Here is an 18,034-nt window from a genome sequence, read left to right as displayed (position 1 = left end):
TAACCAGCTAACTATGTAATGGTTATAGAGGTCAAGCAACTCTGACAGGGAATCATGCCATCACCCAATACGTTTGTTTTAACAAGAGAGTCTGGTAGTGACTTCCTCTCCTCTCCACATTGAAAGCACATGCACATTCAGCAAAACTGAGCGTGTGTATGGGGTACCTGGGAGGAATTCCTGGTCAGGTGCCTGCTATTAGAAGTGTTAGGGGTGCCTTCCTGCAGGTTCATACCACCCTCCTGACATTGAAAATTGGATTTAGTAGGAAATATGGGGAAGTCCAGATAATTGCGAGAAAAGCTCTATCGTCCCTTGCGTGATCCATCGTTCCGAGTAACTTACAACTTACATGTGAGAAAACACGTACATGGTGTATTGGGGAGTGCTGGCATTATCAAGACAGAGTTGACATCTTCAGCATTGTTTTGTATGAATAAGCTTGTTGAGTTGAGAAGGTTTGGAAAGTCCCAAGCAAGAAACAGGATGCGTGTCTACAGGATATTTCTGTCGAAATCTGATCTTAACTCCTTGGAGTATAGTAGATGTATCTATAGGCGCTGTGAACAAAGGGAAGCCGTGTGCCAGGGAAATTTCATAGATGATGAGTGATAAATGCGGCTAGCTTTTAACCCGACTCCACGATGACTTCATGTAATAATGCATAGTGTCATAGTATGACCAACTCGTTGTCAACTTTATATACTGTCTCAAATTCTCACCTTGGCATTCTCTGTTGTTTTCATGGCATTTGGGGATGGGTACTGAAGCGGACCATCCATAGTCACTAGACTTTCCTTCAACTGGGCCAATCAAATATTACGATCACTACCTCTAGCCACGTGTCTTGGTCAGGGAGTAGTGCTTTATTAGCCATGCTCCCCGGTTCCTAATAAATTCGTAAACTGGGCCTTCCAGCCCACGTGGTCAACTAGTATGCCCATATTGGTTTTAATGGATGGTTGTCCGACAGTTTCTTAACCAAGGACAGAAAACAAGAGTCGAAGTTTTAGGTGTTTGAGATTTAAAGGACAAATAATGCCAGAAAAGGGGTGTTCGGCAATGTTCATCCATTGGACTCTGGAGAAGTTGGATGCGGTCCTAGGGAGTCCTAGAAAACATGGGTACAGCCATAGACCAAATACTGAGCGTTTGGGTTCAGACGAACATTGGCGAACCCAAACTTTCAGCAAGTTGGGTCAACAAATTATTTGAGATCCATGTCGTATTAGCATAGATGTATTTTCCATATTTTTACCTCACGTTGGAATAGATGGAAGTTTCAGCACTCAGGTTGATATCCTTTTAGTTCTGATTGCTAATCATGTCATCTGTCGCATAGACATAGTAATATATTATTGGCTACCATTGGTCAAACTATTTGAGAAGCCATTGTTATTCACTGGTGTCTGGTGTTTTGCAGCGGAGATTGGTCAGGACCACATGTTGGTGTCTCTGGATCCCAGGTGCAGTATCATACGCGTAAAGCTGGTCATGACTTTCTATAATACAGAAAAGAAAAGTTTTCCCTTTTCAGCTCCAACCTCCGCTGCTCAATACCCGGCTCATGGTGCCTAAAAATTAATCCTTATTTTGTAAGTGAATAATTTCTGGGTGGGCTGAGGGAAAATCTGGAGTTGGCATCCCGTGCCGCTAAGCATATTAGTTCCAAGGGGATAAGCGTGACTGTTCCGGATTATACAAAGCGTCCGAAGGAAAATGAATTCTATCGGCAATAAAATAATCTCTTGATTTGCAGGTGTTTAAGGATAACTGTTGTCGGAGAGAGGTGCTCGCCCTTCAGATGTACTGCAGGAATGAGAGCCGAGGCTGCAAGGAGCAAATAACACTAGGCACTTTATTGGTGAGCTGTAAATGGGAGCTTTGTGGTAAATATTGCTGCTTGTCATTACCCTCAGTACAAAGTGCACTCGGTTCCATGTATTCCTGACCGCAGACACAGATTCCCACCCTGCCCTCACCTGACCTGCCAAGAGTGCGACTAGAGTAATGGCTTGTTTGTGAATGTTTTATCCTAGGCTGAGATGGTAGTCTCTTGGTGTCCCTGCTTTTTTGTTTACATTTTCTTCTTTCCTCTTCCATCCTACCCATCTCTCTTCTTTTTTCTCCTTCTTTTCTGTCCTCCCCCTATTCTACTCTTTTGGTTCCTTCTCCCCTCTTTACATTCATATACCCCTCTTTGTTTTTCCTTCCCTCCTTCGTTCCCCCCTTCCTTTTCTTTTGTCTCTTATTTTCTTACCTTTACTTTCCTTCCGTCCTTCCTTTCGTCCGTCCATCTGTTTTTCCTTCCTTCCGTCCCTTTCTTCCATCCTCCCTTTCTTTCATCCGTCCATCTGTTCTTCCTCCTTTCCTTCCTTTCGTCCGTCCATCTATTCTTCCTTCCGTTCTCTCTCCCTTTCTTCCATCCACCCTTCCTTCCATCCGTCTGTCCTTCCTTCCTTTGTTTCTTTTCTTCCCCTCTTTTTTTTCTTTCTCTCTCCTTTTTTATTCCTTTCACTTAATTCCACACATTTCTTCTGTTCCTTATTTTCTTTACCTTAAGGCCCTATTCCACGGAATGATTATCTGCCGTATTCGGCCATTACAGCTGATAATCATCCCGTGGAATAGGAGGCAATGATCAGCCGACATCGTTCATGTCGGCTGATCGTTGAAGTAGTTTGTCATGTTGAAAGACAAACGACTTGTATAGCAACGATCTGCTTCCGTCGCTCTGCGGAATAGGCAGCAGACCGCCGCCATATCCTATGGGCTGCCCAGACGATCAGCGATGACACCCCCCCCCCCCCCGCCCCGCAGCTCTCCCCGGAGAGCTCTCCCCTCCCACGTGGAATAGCAGCAGCAGCGAGCGGGGAACGAGAAGCAAACGAGTGCTGACAGCGCTTGTTTGCTCCTCACTTTATCTTTTCTTTACTTACTGTGAATCTGCCTCCCTTTCTTTTTCCTTTTCTTTTTACCCCTTCCTTCTTTTTTTTTCTTCCACACAATTTTTTTTTTTTTGGTTTTCATTTTTTTCTTCCTTTATTTCTTTTCTTCCACCTTCTTTCTTCTTTTCCTTTACTCCTTCCCATTACCATCCATCCTTTATTCATTCCTTCCTTCTCTCCTTTCATTTCTCCGTCTTTCTTCAGTTCCATTCCTCCTCCCAGCATTGGGCCCTGTACTCCTCAGTCCTCCACAGAAGACAGAAAAGAAAGTGAAACGTACATCAATGAAACCTTAAGCGACGACACCCTAAACCTTAGAAATGTTATCGGTCTATCCCTAGAATAAGATTTAGTTACATTACCGAGAATTGTGGCCTCTACATTTACAGATGGGACAGTGAGTCTGTCCCTTATAGCTGGGATTACCAAGGAATTATTCATGGAAAGTAATGAAAGAGATGCATCAATGTGTATTAGTAGCATTTCTGGCGTTCACCTTACATCCCAGCCTTACCCTTTCTCTCCAGACAAGGCGGCATCCATTCCCTATGACCTATGTGTCTGTGTCCCCTTTCCAGTCTCTCTTTGTGACCCCCATACATCTTCCATAGGTTTTAGTAAAGCCCTCACATAGGTATTACACTCCCTTCGGATAGAAAGTCTTTTTTTTTTTTTTTTTTTTTTAAACAAATATTTCACATTAAGCCATTCTGAGCTCCTAATGCCAAGTAGCTGCTGCCAAGGCATGTTAGAATTTGTAGTTCTACAAAAATTTTGAGTCACTAGTTGGCTTTTCTCTCTAATCATTCAGTAAAGCTGGAGTCAGTGGAAGGCCGGCTTTGTGAATCCAGCTGGCCTTTAGAAAGCTTTTTAAAGGAATATTTACACACCAGCCTTGTATAAATGGTGAATCACCCGTCCGAGCAGCTGGCATAGTTTACCTCTTCTCTCTTAGGAGCTGGCACGGCGGTATCAGATTCACAATACCCTAACGTAGGTTGTAGAAATTCAGTAAAATAATATTTAGACAGCTGCCGAACAGTGTGCCGCAGGAAGGGTCCGGCCTAGAGACTGGTTTCTAATATTACTCCTATTTTGTTTCTTTTAGATACACTTAAAAAGTGATTGTCAATTCGAAGAACTCGCTTGTCCTCGCGCAGACTGCAAAGAAAGAGTCATCCGCAAGGATCTCAGTGACCACATAGAGAAGACATGCAAATACAGAGAAACACCCTGTCAGTACTGCAAAAACCAAGTACCACTGGTAGAAATGCAGGTAAAGTTGTAAGATGACGCAGACGTCACCTCTGCAGCTTTGTTTTGTAACTTTGTTTTGCTCCACGTATTTAATAGTAGCTGTGCATTATGCTAGCTTAGTGTATGGTAACCAAAATGGATTCTGTACTTAAGAGGGCACTCCAATATCAGTTTAGAACTTATGTAAATGCTGTAGAAACATATAGCATTGCTTAGCTGTCTACCACCAAAAATCTACTTGGTTTAGGTGCCTGTAATCCTCAACAATGCCCAGAATGCATTGCTTTCCCTCAGCTCTCCCACCCTGCCTACTCCCCTCCCACAGCACTCCTGCCAGTTCCCAGCCCAAATCTGCTGCAGAATATTGCTCTACACCATGGGCCTCCAAACTGCGGCCCTCCAGCTGTTGCAACACTACATTTCCCATCATTCCTGGACAGCCAAATTTAAAGCTTTGGCTGTCCGGGCATGATGGGAATTGTGGTTTTGCAACCAAGGCCTGAGTTTGGAGACCCATGCTCTACACAGTAGACTGTCTCTTCACACAGCAAGTTTGCTACATCATTACCTGTCTGCCCTTCTGTATGCGGCATTGTTCAGCACAAAGCAGCATACTATATATTGTATGTAAATATATAGAGATATATCTGTATATGGCATAGAAATGTAGGCTATAGGGGCTGGGCAGAGGTGACTTCAGTCAAGGTGCAGGGCGAGCCAAGGCTCCTGAGACAGAGGATGATGGTTCATTGTCTCATGAAGGAGGGAGGAGCTAGAGACAATACACAATGACAACTAAACCAAGCAAAAACAGACTAAAGCCAGTACTATGGTAACATGAGATGAGCGCAACCTGAGCATGCTTGGGTCCATCAGAACCTGAGTGAGTGGCATAGGATTAGCGGTGGCTAAAAATATTGGGTGCAGCCCTAGGGAATCCTGGAAAACATGGATGCAGCCATAGCCATGCTCGAGGTGCGCTCCGCTCTAGTGGTACTACTATATTAGTAAGTTATATATCTTAGGATAATAGCTTTAGTTGTAAATACAGTTTTCTGTCACTGGAATACCCCTTTAATCCTGATAAAATCTGATGACATTTCATAGCTAAAGCAAGTGAAAGGGATATTTTAATGTGTTTTCTCCTCTTATATGTAGTTGTTTTTTCTTTTGCAGAAGCATGAAGACATGGATTGCCCATCAGTCGTAGTGCCCTGTCCTCATAAATGTAGTGTAAAAAGTTTACTAAGAAGTGAGGTAGGTGAATTGCCTTTTAATATACTTTTATGTCTTGAACCTTCGGGAAGATTAAAAAAGAAAGACAATCGCTTATGATCCTCGGTAGTGACACCTCCAGCTGACCGGCCTTCTTCTCTGCAACATGACAACAAGTCATCATCAACCTGTTCCATAACTGAACCCTGCAGAAGGGGATGATATCTAATGCTTCCCTTCCCCTGCACCACTCCTGTCCATTGCCTGTGTCTGCTATTGCTGCTCAATAAACATGGTGGACAAGAAGAGCGCCATTGGGGCAGTGCTACATTATTGGATCATATATTCTAAATTCTTAATTCTGAATATGGTTGGATAATTTGGACAATATTTTTCTTAACTTGCATCCATCTTTATTTGCAATGTCCTGGATCGCGTCTTTTTGTCATTGCTAGTTGGTCGCACATCTTCCAGTGCAAACGGAAATGTGATGTTGACTGATGATATTAGAGGGCCGATTGGATGATCCAAGAATGTTTGGATGGCCAGGCCGCACTAATGATTGTGAAGCCTTAACAAACTAATGCTGATCAGCAAGATCGATGCTCGTTTTGTGACCCCTGATGGCCCAACTAAAAGGGCTCCTAGATGTTTAGCTTCTGGAAAGAGAGGTAGCTGGTCCGCCATATGAGTTCTGTTGTCACCTGGTCACCAAGAGTGTTCTTTTCTGGTCTTCTCAGCTCTTCCTGGCAGTCAGTCATGATCCTATACTTTTCTACTGAAGATTCACCAAAATCAAATCTACTGAATTAGACATCGCTTCACATAGTCTTTGAAAGTGGAACACATTTTTCAAGTGTCCAGAATCCCTGGAGAAATATGGAATAAGGCTCTGGACTGTCTCATTTTGGACTTTGACCGGGAATTGGGAAAAATGACAATTTTTAACTACTATTCATTAGATTAAATTTTGGGGAGCCTAACTGTGCACTCAGCGGGCAAACCTGTGCATGATTTAAGCAATACATTATAAAATCATCTATACACGGATGATCTGCCCAAGGGGCAGATAAGTATTATACATAAGAGATGAGGCATATACAGTTGGTAGTTACCTCTAGGGTTACAAGATGTGGAGTGAATGCATTCTGCCCACACTCGTAAGCCCCGTCCTCCGTAGAGTGTTATCCTTACATGAAAGCCAAGTCCACATCTCATACTTAAATGTAATTACAAGCTTTTAAAATATTTATTTCATTTAAAACCGATGAGATTGCGCCAAACTAATACTAATTGCCGGAAAAATTAATTAAAGTTCCTTTCCTGGGTCCATTAGACTTGTTAATCATTGACTGATTCTATATAGTTAATGTTTCCAGGTAACTGAATGGATCCCAGTGGTGGGAGATTCTGCTTGGGCTGTGGAATTAAAAATCCAATTTCAATAATTTGTATAACCTTGAGGGTCTTGTGATATACCAGAGGCGGTCATATATATTTTTTTCTATACACTGGTCTTATAAATACAAGCTGCTTTGTACGCTATAGATCTGTAAAGGACAAGTTCGGTGAACATTTTTATTAAAGTATTGTACTGCCCCCCCCCCCCAAAAGATATACAAATCCCCAATATACACTTATTACGGGAAATGGACATAAAGTGTTATTTTCCCTGCACTTACTACTGCATCAAGGCTTCACTTCCTGGATAACATGGTGATGTCACTTCCTGGATAAAATGGTGATGTCACTTCCTGGATAACATGGTGATGTCACTTCCTGGATAACATAATGATGTCACGACCTGACTCCCAGAGCTGTGCGGGCTGTGGCTGCTGGAGAGGATGATTGCAGGGGGACACTGAGGGACACTGAGCATCCCTCTGCCATCATCCTCTCCAACAGCCACAGCCCGCACAGCTCTGGGAGTCGGGTCATGACATCACCATGTTATTCAGGAAGTGAAGCCTTGATGCAGTAGTAAGTGCAGAGAAAAAAAGCACTTTATAAGCATTTCCCGTAATAAGTGTATATTGGGGATTTGTATAACTATTGGGGGCAATACAATACTTTAATAAAAAATTTTTGCCAGACTTCTCCTTTAACACCAACAAAATTAACCAATGCTGCTCAATAATAGACAACACAGCCGAAGTTGGCAAAGTGACATCACTTCCTGCTCTGCAGCTATTGGCTAAGGTTTCACCCCACAGGTTTCCTGCCCTGCTTTCCCCTGCAGGTGCATTGTACATAACAATGGTGATACTGAGAGACCTTGGCTTATTAGCTGAGCACTCTGGGCAGTATATACGAAACGCAATGACAACATGGGAAGTAATGCAGGAAACTATATATTAATACGACATTGAGAGAAAGGAGGATTTGGTCCTGTGACATTGGGGTTGCAGGGCCATTCCATGGCCTCCCTTCCCTGTTTGTGCACGCTTTGCAGGGTTGGCGGTCGTTGACTGACACAGTGTGGAGTTAGCGTAGGGACCCGTGTGAACCAGGGGACCTGCACGTGGTACACGGGGCAATATGTTTTCGATCAAATTACATACTAACATCCTGGCGTTGGTTTTTAAAATAGGCCTAGCGGCATTAGTATCAGCCATAGATGGGATGTGCAGCCGCTCCTTTCTCTCCATGACGTAAACTATATATTAAGTTGCTGTGTTATCTGTGACATTGGGTTTGCATTGACCATATTTAAGAAATATTTTGTGGACTTTATGCATTTATTTTATCAGTAATATTTCTTTTCCTCTTGTTGCAGTTGAGTCTTCATTTATTAGAATGTGTGAATGCCCCCAGTACCTGTAGTTTTAAACGTTATGGCTGCAGTTTTAAGGTCAGTATTTTTGTATTTCTGTATATTTTGGGGCTAATCCACCAAGTTCGCATTTATTGCTTGGAAAAAACGACTAGTAAAAAAAAAAAGAGTTCCCAAAACAGTACAAATAATGATTTGTGTGGTGTATTCCATCAGTTTATGATCCTAAAAAGAACAAGCCAATTCTGGTTTAGTGCCCTTAGTAAGGCTAGATGTTATGCAGGTGATATGTGAATCGTACACACTCAACCCGTATAGTTGTGCAATAATAGGCACAACTCTGTTGAGAACCTTGCAAACCACCGCAGCTCTCCGAGGACCACTATCCACCAGACAAGGACTGATGTGTGGAACGAAATGTAGACAATCCTGGATGGACCAAGGGGACCCAGTAAGATTCCTTTTGAAATGTTAACCAGAGACAACCATTACAAAGGCACGACAGCCGCTCCAATGTCAATTGTGGTGGAACACATGCAGTTACTCAGCCATGTACAAATTAAAGTTACGCTTACTGGGTCCCGCTGGTCAGTCCAGAATTGTTCTACATTAGTTTAATTGTAAGATCTTACCTCTTGGACATATTATTGGTTTAATACTGCCTCCCATGTACAAGAATATAGCTACTATAATACTGCTCCTATATACAGTAATATAACTACTATAATACTGCTCCTCCTATATACAAGAATATAACTACTATAATACTGCTCCTATATACAAGAATATAACTACTATAATACTGCCCCTATATACAATAATATACTATAATACAGCTCCTACAGTATATAAAAGAATATAAATACTATAATACTGCTCCTATATACAAGTATATAACTACTATAATACTGCTCCTATATACAGGAATATAACTACTATAATACTGCTCCTATATACAGGAATATAACTACTATAATACTGCTCCTATGTATAAGAATATAACTACTATAATACTGCTCCTATATACAAGTATATAACTACTATAATACTGCTCCTATATACAAGAATATAACTACTATAATACTGCTCCTATATACAAGAATATAACTACTATAATACTGCTCCTATATACAAGAATATAACTACTATAATACTGCCCCCTGTATACAGGAACATAACTACTATAATACTGCTCCTACAGTATATACAAGAATATAACTACTATAATACCACCTCCTATATACAAGAATATAACTACTATAATGCGGTTCAGGTACATGGGGCAGTATGGCTTGATCAATTCATACACAAAATTCTGATGTGTTTTTTATTTAGCCTAGGGGCACTAGTATCAGCCATAGGTGTGAGGTGCAGCACTCTGTTTCTTCCCTGAGCCGCATAACTACTATAATACTGCTCCTATATACAAGAATATAACTACTATAATACTGCTCCTATATACAAGAATATAACTACTATAATACTGCTTCTATATACAAGAATATAACTACTATAATACTGCTCCTATATACAAGAATATAACTACTATAATACTGCTCTTATATACAAGAATATAACTACTATAATATTGCCCCCATGTACAAGAATATTACTTTATTAATGTAACTTTATTGTAAAGCAAGCAATTTCTGTGTAAACATTTATTTTATTTTGATTTTTTTTGCCTTTTTTATGCTTTCAGGGAACAAACCAGCAAATTAAAGCTCATGAATCCAGCTCTGCTGTACAGCATGTTAACTTAATGAAAGAATGGAGCAGCTTTTTGGAAACCAAGGTAATTTATAGTTTCCCTGTGGCTCACAGTAAAGATGTAGACGATGTGTGGAAGTACTGATAAAATGCGCCAAAATTATAAAAAAAAATTGAGCAGAAGAGACACTTGTATAAACGCTGCCATCGCATTTTTTCCCCCACCAAAGGTCAAATGAATAGTTTATTAACCGTAATGCTTAGGGGTTATTTCTGTTTCTTTGTTGACTTTGTTATTATGGGGTTTGCTTCCTTTTACTTGATGGTTGTGAATCACTGGAAATCCCAGGATTTGCCAGTCCGACCACAACCCTGTTCTCTGTTTGTACAAGACAACAATCAATACGGAACCATGTCTTTTCTTCATCTCGCAGATATTTATTCTTAGGTTTTCTTCTTTTTTTTTTACCTTTTTTTTTTTTTTTTCTTTTTTGTTTCATATAAACAAAGTTGTGAAAACAAACTCCAGTTTAATCAATTAAGTAAATAGTTAAATGTACACGGCTCACATTGCAAAATTTAAAGGGATATTCCCATCTTAACTTGTGTAGTTATGCATAGGACTCATCAAAGTAAATTTTATTGCAAATACATTCATTTAGCAGACTTGTCGCCTCCTCCTCATAATACAATAATAGTGTGTGCGTGTGTGTATATGTGTGTGTATATATATATATATATATATATATATATATATATATATAAAATATATATATATATATTTTTTAAGTTAGGTTTTGAAAAGATTGATGATAAATTTTACCCCATTATGAGTTTTCTTGTTTTTTGAGACACATCGGGCAGCTGTGTAAAGCATGGTGGAAAGAGTACGTCTGCTCCATGAAAATAACTTCCGTTTTGTCCCTGTTGTCCTTAAAGGGGAACTATCGGCATGTTACACAAATGTAGTCTGATGAAAGCTCCCTAGTGGGCACGGGGTGCTGAGGATGAACATATGTTTGTTTCCTTCTTCCCTGATATGTTTCTGTGCTGACTATTTGGAAATCCTCTGGCCAATAAGCTGTCAGGAGCTCTGGGGGTGGGCCCCCCCTTTGAGCACTGATCCCAACCACTCCCATGCGGCAATCTGCTGCCTGCCCGCCCCCTCCAATGATCATCAGTGGAGGGGGCAGTGCTCCTAACTGCTTACAAGGAAGACTGTTTCGGAATCAACAGCACGGAAGTGCCAGCAAGGATGAAAGAAAGCGACATACCTTCATCCTCAGGGCCCTGTGCTTTCTAGGGAACTATCAGCAGGTTAGAATTGTCTAACCTGCTCCCCTTTTAAATCCACATGGAATTAGCTTGTTGTAACTTAATGATGTTTATAATTTTTCGCTGTGAACCAACAATAAGAATTAAATTTTCTTTTTTTTTTCTACCCTAGGTGTCGAAATTACAAAATGAAAGCTCTGATAAGAATAAAAGTATCCAGATATTACATAACCAGATGTGTAACTTTGAAGTAGAGATTGAAAGACATAAAGAGCTTTTAAGAAACAATGAAGCAAAAATTCACCAGTTACAGGTAAAAGTGCAAAAAAGTTTGGTTTCTAAGAGTCCCAGTCAATGAATGAGTGAGTGGACGGTATGTCGGTATGTAAATAGATAGATAGAGATAGATAGAGATAGATAGAGATAGATAGAGATAGATAGAGATAGATAGAGATAGATAGAGATAGATAGAGATAGATAGAGATAGATAGAGATAGATAGAGATAGATAGAGATAGATAGAGAGATAGAGAGAGAGAGAGAGAGAGAAAAAAACAACTGTACGGGGCCCCATGAATCCTGTACTCTCCCCAACCCCCCCCCCCCCCCCTCGCCAAACACAGACAATGACGCACATATATACACACACAGAGGCGCCATTAACATATATACAGATACGCCACTGACATACACACATTTACACTATAATGTGATTACACTAGTACAGATGTATACACCATGAGTAGACTGTACACAGGGAAATCATCTCAGTGTAATAAGAAATACTCAACCAGAAATAAAAGAAAATGCAGCAGATATTAGTGGTGGGTTCTTTTATTAGAGCCCAACATTATTAGAAGCTGCTGCAGAACATCTTTGGGAGCAAACCTGTCAATCACTTGAGACACTGCTGACATACACAAACACACACATGCACACCAGTGTTACAGACACTACTGACATACACACACATATAGCCACAGATACATACACATAGTGACATATAAATATATACACAGATACATATATACACTCACTGACACACATGCACAGCACTTACAGCTCCCAGGCTTTCCCCCTTCTCCTCCTGTAGTCCGGGCTGATCTTCACATAGAAGTATTCAGGACCTTTGGGTCATGTGACCCAAAGGTCCTTCACTCCTCTCCTGTGCCGTGCAGGACCTGGCAGGTCCTGCTCCTCTGTTCAGCCCGCTCACCCGGCACTACAGTGAGGGGGCTGAACAGTGCAGTGGGGGTCCCTCTTCCTCTCTGGACCCCTGGGGGTACAGTGGTCGGTACCTAGCATGAAGGCAGGGCAGGCTTCCTCGGGCCTCTTTCCTGCAGGGGCCCCATAGCAGTCGCCTTCCCTGCCTTCATGGTAGCTACGCCACTGGATAGAGATAGATATAGAGAGATAGATATAGAGAGATAGATATAGAGAGATAGATATAGAGAGATAGATATAGAGAGATAGATAGATAGATAGACTGACTTCTATTGGTATGAGTCAAGATTTCATTTCCTCACAAGGTTTACATATACTTAATTTTTGGAATTATTTTTTTTATTTTTTTATGGATAATATATTCATTTATTTTAAAAATAGTTTTAGTCTGTAATGTTAACTTTTAATTTTTCCCACCTGGAAATAGCCTTTTTTTGTATATTTTTTGCACAATTATAGTGATTGTAACTCAAAACCAAAAGTGAAAATGAAAAGATAGGAGTTTTATTTTTAGCCCAAGTTGTTCATGTCTTTTTTTTTTTTTTAATGATTAATAGTGCAGGCTGAAATGTGGAACTGAATGCTTTCCCTGGTGCCAAGCTGTCTATGCGCACAGAGACTGTAGAGACTGAGCGGTCAGTCTTGCTGCTGATACTTTTATTGTCGGCCTAAACTGTTCATAAAGCTGTCCAGGCAATTCTTAGCAAAAATATTACTACCACACACTACTAAAAACTGAGCGACTTAAAATGTCTTCCTATTTTCTGGGCTTTCCCAGGAAAAGAGGACCATAGGCAGTTGCCCAGTTTGCCAACCTTTAATACTTACCCTGGGCCAGCTTCCACCTGCCACATGAATACCGCTTCCTCCAGGAATCTGTTACCTGCCTTTTGTTGGGGCTAGACTCTTGTGTCACTAAGTCTTAGGGCCCCATTCCACCGCACAATTATCGTTTGCATAATCGTTAACGATTAACGATCTCAAACGACTGCTATTGTGAAAGACCTGGAAACGTTCACTCCTTTCCATGGAACGATAATCGTTACTTATGATCATATTTGCGATTGTTTTTTTCTTCGCTATTGCCTTCGTATCTACTGTGAATGACGTCTTATTCAGTGCGAACGTTTTGCGAACGAGCAACGATAAAAATAGGTCCAGGTCTTATAAAACGATCAACGATTTCTCGTTCGGTCGTTAATCGTTAACTGCATTTTAACCAAACTATTATCGTTTAGATTCGAACGATTTAACAATAATCTGTACGATAATCGTCCGCTGGAATAGGGCCCTTAGAAGTATTTCTGCTAGTCTTCCTGAAGATCTCAGCAGTGGGGGGATCATTCTCAGACCAGTCACTTCTAGATTTTTGTTTCTGTTCTTTCATTCACAAAAAGTTCCCCACTGGCTCATCCTGCCACCGGCCCATTCATTACACAGATGAGAATCGTAGACTAGTAATAGCAGGGTTCAAAGGTGATCAAACATCGGAGAAAGGAAGTTGGGTCTAAGATAAAAGATTCAGATGCTGCTCATTTTAAGGGGCCTTTTTCATCTTTCTTTAAGTGATTGTTTTATAGGAAAAAATTTTTGTTATTGCATCTTTTTCCAGTAATAAAATGTATTTTCTATACACATGTTCGGTGGAGCTCACGGCAACCATACATTTGTCAGCTGTACTATACATGGCTATTAACTGTCATTGGTTACATCACCGTAAAGTTACAGGACCTTAAAGGGTTAAAGGGATAGAAGAAGACTTTAAAAGGATGGGGTAGGGCTCCCTAAAGCAACCAAACCCTAAAGTTACAGGAGCTTAAAAGGACAGGAGGAGACCTTAACATAAGAAAATTGGGCAGGACAGGGCAGAATAGGACCTTAAGAAGGCAAGGCTGAATCCCTGAGTCCCTTTAAGGCAGAGATGGGGAACCTTTGGCTCTCCAGCTGTTGCAAAACTACAATACCCATAAAGCCAAAGCTTTGGCTGTCCAGGCATGATTGGAATTGTAGTTTTGCAACAGCTGGAGGCCCGATGGTTCCTCATCCCTGCTTTAAGGTCCCGAAGCTTTAGGGCCCTCAGTCCTTCTAGGGCTTCTTGCCCAATCTATTCAGGGTGCCATATCCTATCCATTTAAAGGGACAGGGCACGTTGTCCTAAAACAGTGGTGTCAAACTCATGGCACTCTAGCTGTTGCAAAATTGCACTTCTTATCATGCCTGCACAGCAAAAGCTTTGCAGCAGCTGGAGGGCTGCAGGTTTGACCGTGTATGGTGTCCGTAACCGACAGAACCAGGCCTTAAAGGGACATGAAAGTATCTTAAAAGAAACACGACGGGGTCCCAAAGGGGTAAGACTTGGCTTTAAAGAAATAAAACATAAACGGGACCTTTACATGCACTGACAGGAAGGACTGAAAAATTTGCCTGGAATAAGTGTGTTCCCCATAAATAGAACGAACTCAGGTATCTATCTATCTGGGATCTCTGCTAATTCAGTACAGCGAACACCAGCGCAGGTTGTAGTGAAACTACCCTGTAGTCTAGCGCTACTGTACAGTCAATGGCCATCGGTTAATAGTCTGGCATTTCTAAATTAGTGGATTTCTAATAGACCCCAATCCATGTCGGACTTGGGTACCTCTGGCCCACCAGGGAATTTGATTCTAGGGTGCTGCCCTACATACACCAGATATAACCAACTCCTAACCTTTCACATTACTATAGCGACTTTGCACAGAGCTGTGTATGTGACTAGCGATGCTAGCTCATTGCTAGTAACTTGTCAGTCACTCTATGCAGGTGGTGTGCAAGCATAATGAAGAAAGTATACTTACCAGTCCTCGTGCCCCCGTAGTGCTTTCTTAATGATGTCCAACAGCCTTCTGCACTTTCACCAGTTGCAACCTCACATACTAGGCTGATGGAGTACCCGCTCAGCCAATCAGTGACTGGGACAGGACACCGCTGCAGTCACTGAGCGGCCTATCCATCAACTGGTCCGTGATGGAGAACCAGAGGCTATGACGTACACAGAACCTGAGCGAAAATTACCTCTGGTGCCTGTGGGAGACACCCGAGAGCGGCTTTGCAGGGACTTGTAAGTATACTTTATGTTCCCGCACCCGCCTGCCTGTCATTTAAGTTCACAAGACCTCTCCTGAAAATTGGTCAGCTGTAATTCATGTTTTAAACTGCTGTTAGGTCAAAAAGACACATGGTACCTTTATTATATTTGTCTGTGCTTCCAAAGCATAGAAAATGCCTCTATTTTATAGTACCAAAAGTCAAAGAGGCTTCTCCGAGCTCCTGAATAGCTGGAATGTCTCCTCTCTCTCCCCGGTGTCTAAGGACACTTGATAAAGAGACCAGACCTGTCTCGAAACACGTTGGCATAATTCTGTAAATAAATTTTATTATATATTAATATTGGACCTATTTTTACCCGTCTTGGAGTGGGGGAGGATATTGTTTGTCTATATAATAGGATGACACCCCAAGTTACTTTATAGAGGCAGTGCTGGGGGATTATATGCCATCCTGGAGCTGCTAAAGAGGGGAGCCCATATCCTGCCCATTGGGGCCCCCATTGGGCAATTCCCTTGATTTCCAGGGGCCAGTCCGAGCCTGACCCCAACCACTTTCTATGTTACATTATTCTATTTCTATGTCACTGGAAATCCTCCCCATAATCACTGTCACTATGAGGACTGTAGTGATGCCGGGGATTATATGAGCTAGTAGCAAGAACAAGGAACCAACGCGGCTCAAACCTTTTCTCGTTCTGACATAACAGTTTCACATTGTCTTAAATGGGCAATTTCTTTGAAAAGATTTGCATTTCTTCCTATAGACCCAGAAGTCTGTAAGTGACTTCAATGAGTGTATACATTTTTGGTGTTGAAGAATTCTCCATGTCACCTTAAAGGGACACTTTACCTGAAGCGTTATCGTCTTTGTTTATTGGACCCCCATTGATAGCAATTTGGGATCTAATTCATGTACAGTCAAGGTTTCGACATACTGGTATATTTTATATATTTCTATGTACGTCGGCCACAGTTCTGGTGCATTAGTGTTTGACCTACAAAATTTTTATAGCGCTTTATTATTTGAGCTTTACTTCTGGCTGCCAAACTTGCAGGAAATAGCCGCTGTGGTTTGGGTGCAAATACCTGTCATGAACTTGGATTAAAAATATTATAGTTACTTATCCTTCATTATACCCCAGAGCTGCACTCACTATTCTGCTGGTAGGGTCACTGCGTACATACATTTAAATTTTTTTTTCTTCCCTATGCACAGAGAGTGATTGAAGGCCAAGCAGACAAACTGAAGGACTTGGACAAGGAAATTCGAAGCTTGCGGCAGACAGGAGATGATGACGATGGTGTGAAAACTGGCCTGGAAGCATTAAAAGCTCGTATGGCGCAAATGGAAGCCCTCAGTAAAACTGCAGCTGCGTGGAATCCTGGTGAGAGTCACGTCCATTTATTTATATAAGAAAGTGATGGGGAAAGTTATATTGGGTTGGCATGGGCCATTGAGTCCTAAATGTTTCTTTCTTTCCTCTTCTAAGGTGTCTTGGAGACTCAAATCAACAGACACGATCAGATGCTGAGCGTCCATGACATTCGCCTGGCCGATATGGATCTCAGGTTCCAAGTTCTGGAGACGGCAAGTTACAACGGAGTCCTAATCTGGAAGATCCGGGATTACAAGAGACGGAAGCAGGAGGCTGTTATGGGGAAGACGTTATCTTTGTACAGCCAGCCCTTTTACACTGGATACTTTGGATATAAGATGTGCGCAAGGGTATATCTGAACGGGGACGGCATGGGGAAGAACACGCACTTGTCACTGTTCTTCGTCATCATGAGAGGAGAGTACGATGCACTGCTGCCTTGGCCCTTCAAACAAAAAGTCAGCCTCATGCTCATGGACCAGGGACCATCCAGGCGTCATTTAGGAGACGCGTTCAAACCGGACCCAAACAGCAGTAGCTTCAAAAAACCCACCGGGGAAATGAACATTGCCTCTGGATGTCCCGTATTTGTCGCCCAGTCTGTCTTAGAGAGTGGGACGTACATTAAAGATGATACTATTTTTATTAAAGTCATAGTGGATACCTCGGACCTGCCAGACCCTTGATAGTAGGTAGCCGGGTGTTGTCAGGTAGAAGACAGACCAGCTTCGGGGTGTTTTGTACGTCAGTCTTGAAGGAGGGAGGTCCGCAGGTTTAGACGAGGACCCGACGGTGCTTGAAGAGAAGGCTGAAGGAACAAGGATGTGGGGTCCAGCGCGCGAGGCCACAACTTTCCGTGCAAAAGATCGAAATTTCTTTGTTGTGTTAATGAGAATGTTGGATTTCTTAAAAACTTTAAGAGTAGTGTGACCATTGTGAAAGTTGCAATGTAACTTTTTTTTTTTCCGAGGGGGGGGGGGGATTTAGGGATGGGGGTGTATACATATAGAGCAAAGATTTGCCTGGGGTCAAAATTCCTAAATAATGGAGAATAATTTTCTTTTTGTTATCCAATTTTTTTAAGAAACAGGCATTATAAAAATTTAATAATTTTTTTTTTTTTTAATCTTAAGTTCTTCCTATTAACCCATTGGGTGCTAGACTTTGCCGC

The 18,034-nt window shown here is 41.6% G+C and overlaps 1 protein-coding gene across 6 annotated transcripts in view; it reads left to right on the top strand.

Moving 5' to 3' along the window:
• The window catches only part of TRAF3 (TNF receptor associated factor 3), an 84,665-nt gene extending 66,837 nt beyond the window's left edge, over positions 1-17,828 (top strand). For all 6 annotated transcript variants that reach the window (XM_069949226.1, XM_069949227.1, XM_069949224.1 and 3 more), the window contains exons 4-11: positions 1,760-1,864; positions 4,057-4,224; positions 5,382-5,462; positions 8,197-8,271; positions 9,896-9,988; positions 11,351-11,491; positions 16,704-16,872; positions 16,978-17,828. In XM_069949226.1, the coding sequence (XP_069805327.1) occupies positions 1,760-1,864; positions 4,057-4,224; positions 5,382-5,462; positions 8,197-8,271; positions 9,896-9,988; positions 11,351-11,491; positions 16,704-16,872; positions 16,978-17,549 (1,404 nt within the window). In that variant the 3' untranslated portion in view covers positions 17,550-17,828. The remainder of the gene's footprint in view (positions 1-1,759; positions 1,865-4,056; positions 4,225-5,381; positions 5,463-8,196; positions 8,272-9,895; positions 9,989-11,350; positions 11,492-16,703; positions 16,873-16,977) is intronic.
• The last annotated feature ends 206 nt before the right edge of the window (positions 17,829-18,034 follow it).

This window comes from Dendropsophus ebraccatus, chromosome 13, assembly GCF_027789765.1.
Source record: "Dendropsophus ebraccatus isolate aDenEbr1 chromosome 13, aDenEbr1.pat, whole genome shotgun sequence".
In the NCBI taxonomy this organism is placed as follows: domain Eukaryota; kingdom Metazoa; phylum Chordata; class Amphibia; order Anura; family Hylidae; genus Dendropsophus; species Dendropsophus ebraccatus.
Note: the sequence above shows the minus strand (reverse complement) of the source record. Positions and strands in the feature narration are given on the sequence as shown.